The following is a 14,995-nucleotide window of genomic DNA, read 5'->3' on the forward strand; positions in this document are numbered from 1 at the left end:
CCCACAAATCACACCCACTAACTTTTCCTCAAATCAGCTGGTATGTGTTTGTAGATCCCAGGATACGTCTCATGGTTTCATCCCTCCCATATCCCCCCAAAACAACCGTTCACAGCTGGGCAACAGACCAAATTGTTTTCAGCACGAAAACCAGGAACAAAAGACATCACTCCCACAGGTTAAGTGGAGCCAACAGCTTGGATCAGACGAAGCAACGGACAAGGCAGCCCTTTGGCCTGAACATTTCGTGGTGTGTGTGTGTGTTGTGAATGAAAAGTCTGGCTCTTCTCTACGCCCCCCCCCCCCCCCGCCCAAAGGGATCTCCCCTCATAGAATCATAGAATCATAGAATAGCAGAGTTGGAAGGGGCCTACAAGCCATCGAGTCCAATCCCCTGCTCAATGCACCCTAAAGCATCCCTGACAGAGGGTTGTCCAGCTGCCTCTTGAAGGCCTCTAGTGTGGGAGAGCCCACAACCTCACCAGGCAACTGATTCCATTGTCGTACTGCTCTAACAGTCAGGAAGTTTTTCCTGATGTCTAGCTGGAATCTGGCTTCCTTTAACTTGAGCCCGTTATTCCGTGTCCTGCACTCTGGGAGGATCGAGAAGAGATCCTGGCCCTCCTCTGTGTGACAACCTTTTAAGTATTTGAAGAGTGCTCTCATGTCTCCCCTCCATTTTCTCTTCTCCAGGCTAAACATGCCCAATTCTTTCAGTCTCTCCTCATAGGGCTTTGTTTCGAGACTCCTGATCATCCTGGTTGCCCTCCTCTGAACACGCTCCAGCTTGTCTGCGTCCTTCTTGAATTGTGGAGCCCAGAACTGGACGCCATACTCTAGATGAGGCCTAACCAGGGCCGAATAGAGAGGAACCAGGACCTCACGTGAATCGGCTCTGCCGATTAAGCCGTCTTCACCGGCTGCTCTTGGCAATTTGATCTCAGCCTCCCGGCAAATGCTGGTGCTCCATCGGAGACATCTTGAAGTTATTTGTGACTGCCTTGAGCTGGGCACCCTGCATGTCACTGACTCTGGGCTTTGACCCAGACCAATATGCACAAGCTTTGGCTGTTGGGTGTGGACAAATCTGTATAGATGTGTCCCACTTTCAGCGAAGGAAGATAATTTTTCATGTTGTACTTAAAAATGAATTGATCAATTCATGAACAAACTTTATACTTTGGTATTAATTTTTGTGAACCGCCCAGAGAGCTTTGGCTATTGGGCAGTATAAAATTGCAATAAATAAATAAATACATAAACCAAGGTCTCCATCACCCTTTAATAAGTGTCCTGCCAATTGCTCCAATCTCCCTCTCTATCCCTTCCTGGAATAGCTGCCCCAGGGCTAGTCAAGAGTGATGTATCAGAATTTTGTTTCTATTTGCAAATCATGCCAACATGTCCTGTTTGCAATCCAAAACGTGAACAGGAGCACTTTCCCCCTCAAGAAATGTCCACGAATTCCTGCATTTCAGACAGCATTAGAAAAAATCATATATATTTTTTAAAAATGTGCACTTTGAAATGAAATGCACTTTAAAAAAATGCATTTTCTTTAGTCAATGTGAGAAAAGTGTGCACTTTTGAAAAAATATGCACAGAAATGCACACCTTTCTTATTCAAAATGCATACTTTCCACAATGGAATGAGCCAAAAAATCAACAACCCCTGGTTAAAAAAAAAAACCTAAAATGAGAGTAAGCCAAAACGAGCTTCAAAGTGATTTTTGGAGAATTTAGGTGACCTCTAAAGTCCCTTGTTCTCCCAGAGTGGTGCAGGTTTTGTTAACAGAAGGCCTGTACTTTGTGCATGGACGTAACTCTGACTGCCTCCCACACTGTGCTTTGCACATCTGCCTAGGCACTGCAGTACAAAACCAAAGTCCCATGAGACCCTGGGGCAAGCTGAGCTCCATCACACCGGGCGGAAACACACTCCCTACCGTCAATTCTCCTCCCGTGTTTTCGTTCCTCAGTGACTTCAAAAGAGGAAGAACAAGCACGGGGCCCATTGAGTCCGCTGTTCTAATGGCGCTGCTTCTCCTGTACATAGCAGGAGAGAGCAGCAATTCCCAGTTTAAAAATACATCGGACTTAGGGCATAGCTAGACCTAAGGTTTATCCCTGGATCGTCCAGGGGTCAAACCTGTTCATCTAGGTGACCCACAGGGGATCCAGTGCTCAGGCAGGGGCGGACCCTGGATGATCCAGGATAAACCTTAGGTCTAGCTGTGGCCTTAATGAGGGGGGGGTTGTCGTGCAAGGAAAGCCAGAAGGGGTGGAAGGTGTACAGGAGGCAGACAACGTCATGTGAGGGACCTGAGCAAACTCCGTGAGGGCCCAGTAACGAGTGTGCAATAAAACGCTCGTCGGATGGAGCTTTACAGATGCAGAAAATTCTGCCGCTTTGAATCTCGTTCAAGCTGCAAATCTGCTGTTGTGCAAATGTCAAGGTTTTTTTTAATGCACCGCTCAGCATGTATCAAATCAAGAATAGACATGTTATGTAAGCCAAACATATGCAGATGTTGGGTGTGTCAGGACAGATGTAGGTCATAAAATGTTTCATTTAATGAAGTGAACCGTAGAACTATTTTACATTGTTGGCCTGATTGCTGATTTCCACGTGGCCAATAGATCCAGAGGCCTTTGTGCTTATAAACACAGAGATAATAGCACATGTGTGCACACAGTTAGTTCCACATAGGGACAGCACATCTCATGTATCAAGTGGATTCAGACAACTGGAAGCCATGTGCTGGACATTAAAACTTCACATTTTAAAAGGGAGAGGTTTCTGTCTTTAAATATCATCTTTCACCCTTCCTCCAAGAAACTCAGAGCAAGTCAGAATGGAATTTTATCCAATTAAAAATCAGTTCCATTCCAATTAGAGAAAAATGGACCTGATGCTAACATAGAATCATAGAATCGTAGAATAGCAGAGTTGGAAGGGGCCTACAAGGCCATCGAGTCCAAGCCCCTGCTCAAGGCAGGAATCCACCTTAAAGCATCCCTGACAGATGGTTGTCCAGCTGCCTCTTGAAGGCCTCGAGTGTGGGAGAGCCCACAACCTCCCTAGGTAACTGCTTCCCTGGTCGTACTTCTCAAACAGTCAGGAAGTTTTGATCACATTTCGAAACAGGAACCTGGCCTGGTGTGCCCATTGGTTTGGCCATGCTAAGCACTGGGCCCATCTCTCCGTTTCTCTCAATCCCACACTGAAATCTCAAGTTCTTTCCATCCCAATTGTGAAGAACCCTGCAATTTTTGGCAAATTCCTACGAAAAACAACCTGAAACAGCTCTCACCCATCTGCCCTGGCCAAATTCAAGAGGCACGGCTATTCCCAGCATGGAGAGAGGACCAGGATGTACCCTGCCTGTCTTGTAGCTGTCAAAGATCCTGTCAGAAGAAAGAGGTGCCCCCCCCCTCTACGAGCACCACAAACATGGTTGAGAACACAGGGGTTCAAAGCTGGACTTTTAAGAGCTCAGCCCTCGAAGACAAATCTGTCTGGTTTCTTCAGTTTCTTCTACATTCCGTGTTTTTAAAGAATCTCTTGTTCTTTCTATCCCAAATATGAAATTTGCAAATTTTGATATATTCTTATCAAAACGGTGTTGAGATCCTTGAACTGGACTCAGATTTTTTCTTTTTCCATATTTCTGAACTGATCTGCAAAACCCGGATAAAAGCCTTGAGTCAGCAAGAGACAATTACTGGAAAGGTCAAGTTTGCAGATGTGCTTAATTGTTTAATTGGACTGTGACATAGTGTGAAGTTTTCTATGAGTGCCAATTATGTGTTGCATCAGTTGTACAGTAAAGTGTATATAAGGAGCGTTTGATATCTCTGTAACCAGCTTAAATAATCACTCTGTTCCTGTGAAGACCGCTGTCTGATGTATTTCTATATGACCATGTGTGAGTATATTTGTACATTGTTTATGCCATAATGAACTGCCAGTAAAGTATTTATTTTTGTACACTACAAACCTAAATTCTCTGCCTTACAATTTATTGAGTCTTCTACTAGTTTCATAGTTAAGACCGTTGTACTCTGCTATCACTGATAAATCAGTGATTAAAAACCCGTCAAACGGAACGGAAACGAAATTCTCACCCACCCTAGTAGTCCACGAATTGTTGTTGTGGGGGGTGGAATTACATTCCTCTGCGTGGAACCATGCTTAGACTTAAGGGCATTTAGGGAATACTGGCCATGCCGGCCACAAGGGATGCCTCATCTCAGCAGGGTCCCCTCAGTACTCCTAGGAAGCAAACGCAAACCTTCTTGGGAGTTTGTGGCAATGCACTCCCCACCCCAGCCCTGGCCATTCTTCCTGGATCACCTCCCCTGAAATGAGTCTGCCTGTACCATAAGGGTGTGTGTGATAGTAATCTCTCTCGCCCTTCTTTCCAAGAGATCCCCGTGGCCTTTGTTCCTCTCCCGTATTTGTTTTCATTGAGCCTATTACCTCTCCAATCCTTTACCAAAAAGAAAAATATAAGGAAAAGAAATAAACGTGATTGCTTAGGAAAACAAGCCCTCAAGTTGCTGCAGCTGCACAAAGATATCATCAGCTGGGATAATTGGGGCCATGTGTCTGTTCAGGAAGTGGAAGATTTATACCCAAGCAGAGAGAGGGTTACTCTCCGAATCCCCCCTGAAGAAAGAAGCCCATTTGTCATTGCATTTATCCAGGGAACGGACGGACGTCCTCCAGAATGCTGGACTCCCAAATTCCCGAGCTACCTAGAGAGCGTGTGTGCTTTTCGTTGTTGGGAGCAGCACCGCTTTGGGGAGGGGGCCCTGATGTCCTGAGACGGAAGGAAAGAGACCCGGGCCCGGAAGTGAGACATTGCCCTGGCAATGTTCAGCCATGCAGGGACCCAGAAGGACCTCTCCAGGAAGAGCAAGGAGGGAAGCCAGCCAGGGATGGCAGGCCGCGGCATCCGGGAATCCTGGTACGAGCCCCTGTGACTATGGACACACTGTGGCCCCAATTGCCCCCCATCACTGCTTTGGCAGAAACTGCAGCCCTGAGGGAGCCTGTACAGCAGCAGCCGTAGCAACACTCCCAGTCCAAAAACGTCCTTGTGCACTGCAGAGCCAGCCCCCTCTTTGATAGGACCGGATATCTCAGGGGTGGGGAACCTCCAGCCCACGGGCCTAAACTAGCCCATGGAGGCTACCTATCTGGCCCACGGAGGCCCACCCACTCCCCATCCACAAGCCCCTCTCCCAGGCAGGGAGAGGAATCTCCTGGTTATCTCCAGTTGCAGATCAGAGATAACAGGGGAGTCCCCTGAGGAAGTGGCAGCTGCACTCTGGGCCAATGCTCCAAGAGTTCCACCTGTGGATTGCTGGCTGGGGTGGGTTAGTGGATGCGAACATCCAGCCCCTCGCCCAAGCCTAGATCGCCACCCCTGCCTTATCCCAACAGCTCAGCAAGCAGCAGCAGATGAGGTGGCTCCGCTGCAGGTCACACCGGCAGACGGGGCGGGGGGGAAGGTACTCGGGGTGGCCGAGGGCGACTGTCCGTTCTGTGCTTTGCCCTTTGCGGTGCAAGGCGAGGCCTTCCAGGGCAGACTCACGGGTTGCCGTTATGACCTGAAGCACTACAAATCTCATGCTGCAGTGTCAAGACACTGGTTCATTGTGACGCATACATATTTGATAGATGTTGCGCTGCAAAATGGGACTTGCACTATTTATGATGGGGATGCACTGATGTGCACATGTGTACAGGGCCAGCATTTAAAGGGGAGAAGAGTCACCATCGCTTCCCAGCGCTGGCCACCATTGCAGCTGTATTTCAGATCACATTAATATTCTCCAGGAGCTCATACCATTGGCCAGGTTGCACCACTGAATGGCTGGGAAGGAAGTACACACGCCAAAGACACAAATCCTTCCTCCTCCTTCAAGAGCCATGTTTGAACCTCTCCCACCATACACTACGTTCAACATCAGAGGTCCTCCGATGGGTGCCTCCTCTGAGGGAGGCACAGAGGGTGGCCACAAGGGAAAGGGCCTTCTCAGTGGTGGCACCCCCAATTATGGAAACAGTCTCTCCAAGGAGCTCTGCCTGGCACCAGCGTTGTTATCTCTTTGGAGTCAGTTAAGGAAGGAAAGGAACCTCTCGTGCAAGCAATGAGCCATTACTGACTCTTGGAGGGACGCCAGCTTTCGCTGACGTTTTCTTGGCAGGCCTTATAGCGGGGTGGTTTGCCGTTGCCTTCCCTGGCCGTTATTACCTTTCCCCCAGCTAGCTGGGTATTCATTTGACTGACTTCGGGAGGATAGCAGGCTGAGTCGACCTGAGCCGGCTGCCTGAAACCAGCTTCCGCTGGGATCGAACTCAGGCCGTGGGGAGAGTTTCAGCTGCAGAAACTGCTGCTTTACCGCTCTGCGCCACACGAGTTAAGACCTTTCTCTTTTCTCAGGCATTTTGCAGCAGATGACTTTTAATCAGTTCCTGGATTTGTCTTATGTTTGATTGCTTAAAGTTGTTTTTAGATATATGTTTTCTCTGGGTTTACTGTTTGTGTGTTTTCATGTAAATGGTTTTCAACTTGTATGCTGTAATGGTTTCTAATCTTTGTAAACCTCCCCACAGGCTTTGCTATGAGGTGGAATATAAATATAAATAATAAGCCACAGGAAGCTCTGCTCTTCTGTGTTTCGTGCACTAAACATAAAAGCCATTCAGTTCACAGCCTCACAGGGCTCATGGGCCTTTGATAGTAGAATCATAGAATCTGGCTTTCTTTAACATTAGCCCGTTATCGTTGCTACTGTTGGTGCCATGGAATCATAGAATCATAGAATAGCAGAGTTGGAAGGGGCCTACAAGGCCATCGAGTCCAACCCCCTGCTCAAGGCAGGAATCTACCCTAAAGCATCCCTGACAGAGGGTTGTCCAGCTGCCTTTTGAAGGCCTCTAGTGTGGGAGAGCCCACAACCATTGCCATACTGCTCTAACAGTCAGGAAGTTTTTCCTGATGTCCAGCCGGAATCTGGCTTCCTGTTACTTGAGCCTGTTATTCCGTGTCCTGCACTCTTGGAGGATGGAAAAGAGATCCTGGCCCTCCTCTGTGTGACAACCTTTCAAGTGGTTGAAGAGTGCTCTCATGTCTCCCCTCCATCTTCTCTTCTCCAGGCTAAACAGGCCCAGTTCTTTCAGTCTCTCTTCATAGGGCTTTGTTTCCAGACCCCTGATCATCCTGGTTGCCCTCCTCTGAACGTGCTCCAGCACTAGCCACACAGGCAGAAATTCAACAGCTGCAGCTTTGCCTAGCAAGGGTGCAAAAGCTGTGCCTTCCACATACCTTCTTCTCATGTAGCAAGTTAAAGTCCGAGGGACCCTGCAAAAACAAAGGTCCCACAAGGAGAATCAAAATGAAGTCTCACCTGTTTCTCCACCTTGGTCTCCTTTCTCTCCTTTCTCGCCCTTTGAGCCTGAAAAGAGAAAATAGGGTGAGAATAGAGAGCCTGAAAAGAGAAAATAGGAAAATTTAGGATGGTGGTGGAATAAAACTTTCACAAATCAAGCTGGTAAGGGTGAAAGATAACCGTGGGCACCATCCGACGAGCATTTTATTACACGCTCATTACTGGGCACTCATGGATTTTCACGGGTCCCTCTCACATTGTTGTCTACCTCCCGTGGGCCTCCTGCCCCTTCTAGCCTTCTTCACGACACACACAAAAAAACCCAGTATTCTTTTTAAAGATGGAAGTTGCCGTGGTCTCCTGCTGTGTGCAGGAGAACCAGCGTAATAAAGATGACCTTTAAATGGATCACGTGCACGTTGTTTACTTCCTCTTTCCTCTCCCTGAGAGTAAGCGGAAGCATCGAGCAACAAAAGTGGGGGTGGAGAAGTGACGGCAGGCAAGCGTGATTCCCCCCTTTTGAATGGAGTTCCTTGTTGTATTTTGCTCCGAAATTAAAGCCAGAATGCTCGGGGAGCCAGGGGTGGATTCAGAGAGCTGGAGCATGTGAACTTCACAAGCTATTTCCTGCCTATGGATGCCAAATCAACATGAGCTTATTTTCATTTCTTTGTCTTGGGTGCTTCATCTCAGCTAAAGCCCAATTCTCGAATAACACAAGTGCTGGATATTTAATCCTGGGCAAGGCTGCCTAAGGCATTTCGGTGCCCAAGGTTGAGAACACCCAGCAAATGCCAACAGCTCAGCCACTAGCAAGAGGTCACAATCTAGCGAGAAATGGTCTTGTGTAGCTCCATTCCCATCAATAGGGCTTGCACAAGAGAAGTTAGAATCATAGAATCATACAATAGTAGAGTTGGAAGGGGCCTATAAGGCCATCAAGTCCAACCCTCTGTTCCATGCAGGAATCCACCCTAAAACATCCCTGATAGATGGCTGTTCAGCTGCCTCTTGAAGGCCTCTTGAACTTGAAGGTTCCCACTGGACTGTACCCCGTGGATCAGATCTGCCACTCTCCCACCCCGTTGCCCCTCATCCAGTCTTGAAAATAAATGCACACACACGTTTCTAGTCCATAGCCTAGGGTGCTTTCCCCCATATGCCTTACAATAGAAGAGGAGAAACAAGCTTCCCCTCCCAAGACAACGTCTTACCGATATGGGAAACCACACCCCCGGCTCTTTGCATGCATCCCCAGTCCATCACTTTAGCTCAGCTCAAGGTTGAGCTGCCTCTGATCCGAGGATTAGATGGGAAAGTTGGTTACACGGAAAACAGTGGACTGGACCATGGGTTTAGAGTGGTGATGAATGAAGAATTCACTATTAAGTTCAGAACTGCTTATGAGCTTCAGAGCACGTGTGTCTCAACTACGGCATTCCTGCACATGCACTTGGTTGATTGGTTTAACCCTTTTCTTTCAGGAGGAAATGTGATATCCCTTTAAGACACCATCCTATGCTTGTATAGACCAGAAAAAGGGTCTACAATTTCCAGCTGGGATTGCTGGGAATCATAGGCCTTTTTCTGTCTAAACAAGCAAAGGGTTGTGCCTTTAAACCTTTAGGAAAATTTTGGCATTTGAACTCATTCCACAAACCAATCGTGTTCAAAGAAATAGCCAGGTAGGTTGTATACACCTCCATATTCATAGAATCATAGAACAGCAGAGTTGGAAGGGGCCCACAAGGCCATCGAGTCCAACCCCCTGCTCAAGGCAGGAATCCACCCTAAAGCATCCCTGACAGAGGGTTGTCCAGCTGCCTCTTGAAGGCCTCTAGTGTGGGAGAGCCCACAACCTCCCTAGGGAACCGGTTCCATTGTCATACTGCTCTAATGGTCAGGAAGTTTTTCCTGATGTCCAGCTGGAATCAGGCTTCCTACTTGAGCCCATTATTCTGCATTCTGCACTCTGGGATGATCGAGAAGAGATCCTGGCCCTCCTCTGTGTGACAACCTTTTAAGTATTTGAAGAGTGATCTCATGTCTCCCCTCAATCTCCTCTTCTCCAGGCTAAACATGCCCAATTCTTTCAGTCTCCCTTCATAGGGCTTTGTTTCCAGACCCCTGATCATCCTGGTTGCCCTCCTCTGAACACGCTCCAGCTTGTCTGCATCTTTCTTGAAGTGTGGTACCCAGAACTGGACGCAGTACTCAAGATGATGCCTAACCAGTGCCGAATAGAGAGGAACCAGTACTTCATGCAAATATGTGGATAAATTCCAATTAATGAAAAATATTCTCATCTGAGAATGCATGGACGAATTCCTTACTTTCCAAGGAAATAACAATTTAATTTGGGGTAAGTTCACCCATCACAGGTTAAGATCAATTGATGTGCATCAATGAGCAAGAATGCATTTCATCAGCTCTGAAACATCTGTATTGTTACCAGCCTGTTTCCAGGACCAAATAAAGGTGCTCTTAATTCCCTACATAATTTGGGCCCCAAATATCTAAACATGTTCCTTCATCCATTGACTAGTTCCCCAAAAGACAAACACAATACAGGGCAAGAAAAGCTGAGATATAAGCACAGTGAACTCTCATTTGTTCCTCCTAGTACACATGTTCACATGCTGCTGATGTCTGTCACTCAACAGTAGGGATGGACAAATGAAGAAGAAATTTGCAAATATGGGGACATTGTTCTCAAAAGTGAACAGACACTAAATTCAGAAAACCTGCCTAAAACCCTGGAGAGACTTTGCTGCCAGTCAGTTCCAGGAATTCTGAACATGATCGGCTTACTCCGTATCAGAAGCATGGGCCCTGAACCTCTCACATGCGTTTATTTTGAAATATCTAAAGTTCTTCCTGTCCCGTCTGAACAGATAGTATTTGGTAGATGGATGGCTTGGTGGTCTAAAGGAGTTCCCATGGCTCTCCAGTAGAAGCCAGCATGAACTTGTCAGGAACAAATCCTGTCAGACTAATTTGATCTCATTTTTTGATCGGGTAACCTCCCTTGTGGACTGTGGGAATGCTGTGGATGTCATATATCTTGACTTCAGCAAAGCTTTTAACAAAGTGCCCCATGATATTCTGATTGACAAACTACCTAAAAGTGGGCTAGATGGAACAACTATTAGGTGGATTCACAGTTGGCTACAGAATCGGACTCAAACAGTGCTTATCAACGGAACCTTCTCAAACTGGGGAGAGGCAACGAGTGGGGTACCACAGGGCTCAGTCCCGGGCCCAATGCTCTTCAACATTTTTATTAATGATTTGGACGAGGAGGTGCAGGGAACACTTATCCAATTTGCAGATGACACAAAATAGGGTGGAAATACCCTGGAAGACAGAAACAAACTTCAAAGTGATCTTGATAGGCTGGAGTGCTGGGCTGAAAACAACAGAATGAAATTTAATAGGGATAAATTCCAAGTTCTACATTTAGGAAATAGAAACCAAATGCACAGTTACAAGATGGTGGATACTTGGATCAGCAATACTACCATTGAGAAGGATCTCGGAATTGTTGTAGATCACAAGCTGAATATGAGCCAACAGTGCGATATGGCTGCAAGAAAGGCAAATGCTATTTGGGGCTGCATTAATAGAAGTATAGCTTCCAAATCGCGTGAGGTCCTGGTTCCTCTCTATTCGGCCCTGGTTAGGCCTCATCTAGAGTATTGCGTCCAGTTCTGGGCTCCACAATTCAAGAAGAACGCAGACAAGCTGGAGCATGTTCAGAGGAGGGCAACCAGGATGATCAGGGGTCTGGAAACAAAGCCCTATGAAGAGAGACTGAAAGAACTGGGCATGTTTAGCCTGGAGAAGAGAAGATTGAGGGGAGACATGAGAGCACTCTTCAAAGACTTAAAAGGTTATCCCACAGAGGAGGGCCAGGATCTCTTCTCGATCCTCCCAGAGTGCAGGACACGGAATAACGGGCTCAAGTTAAAGGAAGCCAGATTCCGGCTGGACATCAGGAAAAACTTCCTGACTGTTAGAGCAGTACGACAATGGAATCAGTGACGTAGGGAGGTGGTGGGCTCTCCCACACTAGAGGCTTTCAAGAGGCTGCTGGACAAGCATCTGTCAGGGATGCTTTAGGGTGGATTCCTGCATTGAGCAGGGGGTTGGACTTGATGGCCTTGTAGGCCCCTTCCAACTCTGCTATTCTATGATTCTAGAGCGCATTCACACATTCAGTTGAGAGTCACTGGGAGAGGAATCATTCACCATGTGATGGGATATTGAGTGCGCTCTCCACGTTTGTGTCTCTCTGTGTGTGTCAGACCAAACACTGTTTAGCTCTTCATCAGCACGCTGCCGTTACTGACTGTGAAGGTTTCTCATTGCATCTCTGAATGATCAGTGCTAAGGAATTAATCCAAAGCCAGCTTTTTGCTTATCTCCCTCCCTCCCTCCTTTGCAACTTTTGGGATGTAATCAACAGCAAGTGTGAGGCCCCTTATTTACCTCCTCCCATCTAAAACACCCCTTCTGCCCCACCCCCCGCCCAAATTCCTGGCTTCTGTTTCCTGTTGGCTCCATGCCCGGCATCTGCGATCTGGCGTCGCGCTGCGCCTCTCGCCATTTGTGTCTCATTAGCCCCCCCCCCCCTCAAAACCCTCTCCCTCCCCAGCCTCCTGCACTGCTGCATTTTGATCCTCGGGCAGCTTGTCTGAATAGTTTAGTGGGATGGGAAGCAGCTCAGTTCTGGCAACTGTCTCTTGAGATCTTCCCATAGATACATGGGTCGTATGTGCGGGGCGGGTGGCTGCTTCTCCATCGCTTGGTCCATTTTAGAGCCCACCCTGACCAGAGAGGGCTTCCCTTCTGGAGGGGACTAGAATCGTAGAATCATAGACTAGTAGAGTTGGAAGGGGCCTCTAAGGCCATCGAGTCCAGCGCCTGTACTCATTGCAGGAATCCACCTCAAAGTATACCTGACAGATCGCTGTCCAGCTGCCTCTTGAAGACCTCCAGTGTGGGAGAGCCCACAATCTCCCTTTGTAACTGGTTCCATTGTCGTACTGCTCTAACAGTCAGGAAGTTTTTCCTGATGTCCAGCCGGAATCTGGCTTCCTGTCACTTGAGCCCATTAGTCCGTGTCCTGAACTCTGAGATGATCGAGAAGAGATCCTGGCCCTCCTCTGTGTGACAACCTTTCAAGTATTTTAAGAGTGATCTCATGTCTCCCCTCAATGTTCTCTAAAGACTAAATGAGACCCAGTGTCTTGTGAAAGACTAAGGAACAATGGGCTCAAGTTACAGGAAGCCAGATTCCAGCTGGACATCAGGAAAAACGTCCTGACTGTTAGAGCAGTACGACAATGGAACCAGTTCCCTAGGGAGGTTGTGGGCTCTCCCACACTAGAGGCCTTCAAGAGGCAGCTGGACAACCCTCTGTCAGGGATGCTTTAGGGTGGATTCCTGCATTGAGCAGGGGGTTGGACTTGAAGGCCTTGTAGGCCCCTTCCAACTCTGCTATTCTACGATTCTATGACACCACATGGATCTGATGTTTTTTAGGAAAACTGACCTCCCCCGACCCCCCACACACTGCCCCCAAAGGGTCACCTGGAGAGGACTTCATCATGCATGACTGGTCCTGCCTTCATGTTCTCACACCTTCATAATCTTAAAGCCAGACCACTGTAATGCCTTGTCTGCCCCACGCCCGCCCCCCTCCACTCTCCAGAGGCCTTAGCTGATGCTGAATGCAGGCGTTTGCCTTCTAACAGGAACAGGGAGATGAGGTGCTCTATTAACCTGTGTTCCTGCATTCATGCAGGCTTCATCCATGCTGGTTCAGTGCTGGTGTAAACTTATGTAGGCCAAATGGAATATTATTATTATTATTATTATTATTATTATTATTATTATTATTATTATTATTATCCCACCTTTTCTCCTCTTGCAAGAAGCCCAAGGCGGTTAACATGGCCCTCTTCCTCCTCCTCTCCATTTTATCCTCATGACAAGACTGTGAAGTTGGTGATGCTGAGAGTCTATGACTGGCCCAAAGCCACCCAATGGGCTGGACCGGGATCTCCCAAGTCCCAGCCCAACACTCTGACCACTACACCATATTTATTTATTTATTTATTTATTTATTGCACTTACATGTATCCTTATTTATTGCACTCCCATAGCCTGGGCTCCCTGGGCGGTTTACAGAAATTCTAAAATTAAGATAAAAGCGAGTATACAAAATTTAAAATTCTAAAACACAGAACATACCCACATAAAGCATTAAAAACCGTTAAAAAAACTAAACATGTGGGTGATTAAGATGTGCCGCCATACGCCTGGGCAAATAGGAGTCTTAACCTGGCGCTGGAAAGATAGCAACGTTGGCGGCAGGTGAGCCTCGTCAGGGAGATTGTTCCACAGTCTGGGGGCCACCACCGAAAAGGCCCTGTCCCTCGTTGCCACACTCCGAGCCTCTCTCGGAGTAGGCACCCGGAGGAGGACCTTAGATGTTGAACGTAGCGACTGGGCATATTCACGTCGGGAGAGGCGTTCCATCAGGTATTGTGGTCCCAAGCCGTGTAAGGCTTTGTAGGTCAAAACCAGCACCTTGAATTGGGCTCGGAAACATACAGGCAGCCAGTGCAAGCGGACCAGAGCAGGTGTTATATGGTCGAACCTTCTGGTTCCCGAAATCAATCTGGCCGCTGCATTTTGCATGAGCTGCAGCTTCCGAACCATACTGGCTCTCAAGAGACTGCTTCGCCACCTGGGTCCCAATCCGGTTTCTCCGATCAACCGAGAGTACTGTTTATAATATGCCCGTGTGCCAAGAATCCCTACTGGAGCCAGAGCCTGGGGATAGCATTGCAGGGTGCCTGCTGTTGATCCTTACTGTATCTACATCCCGTCCTCTCTGTGCAGGTCAGCAGTGGCCAAGGTGAGGAGACGGGGGGGCCCTCTTCCCCTGTGCTTGGGGAGGGGAAGCGAGCCAACAGAGGAGGAGGGTGGGTGTGCACTGAGGGTGCATTGCCTGAGGGTCCCCCAAAGCATAGGACCCCACCTAGGGTTCACCACCTCGGAGCACATTGAGAGACTATTAGGCAAACCACCCCACTATCAGCATCTCTCTCACACAGCGCTCACCTGCATGTATCCTTTGAAAGTGCCCTTCCTCCTTACGCCCCGAGATAAAATGGTGACAGCAAGGTCCACAAAAATTGGCGTGGGCACCATTAAAGTAAGTTCTGTTAAGGTGCCCTGAGTCTTAATCTGTTTTTACCCGTTTTTCTTAGCAGCAACTGTGTCTGCTCAGTAGCGTTGGATGCATTTTGCGATTGGTGCAATTTTTGGAAGTGGAGGCCGTATCGCAAAGGCCCCAGGTAATAATAGATCCACCTTCCCCAAGCTGGTGGCCATGTGGACTGCAACTCCCATCATTCCCAGCCAGAATGGGCTTCCAGGCCGGAAGCAACACTGCCGAGAAACTCTGAAGCTACTCGAGAAGTAGCCTTAAGAACCCTAAATATGAACAAACAAACAAATGAGCAAAAGCCAGGAAATGAAAAATGTACCATGAATCATTTAGAGATTTTGGATGGGT

The 14,995-nt window shown here is 47.8% G+C and overlaps 1 protein-coding gene across 1 annotated transcript in view; it reads right to left on the minus strand.

Annotated features, from left to right (window-relative positions):
* SCARA5 (scavenger receptor class A member 5) overlaps positions 1-14,995 on the minus strand; it is a 133,614-nt gene that overhangs the window by 7,618 nt on the left and 111,001 nt on the right. Inside the window, exon 7 of the mRNA XM_063123747.1 lies at positions 7,423-7,470. Within this exon, the coding sequence (XP_062979817.1) occupies positions 7,423-7,470 (48 nt within the window). The remainder of the gene's footprint in view (positions 1-7,422; positions 7,471-14,995) is intronic.

Source organism: Elgaria multicarinata, chromosome 4 (genome assembly GCF_023053635.1).
Source record: "Elgaria multicarinata webbii isolate HBS135686 ecotype San Diego chromosome 4, rElgMul1.1.pri, whole genome shotgun sequence".
NCBI lineage: Eukaryota > Metazoa > Chordata > Lepidosauria > Squamata > Anguidae > Elgaria > Elgaria multicarinata.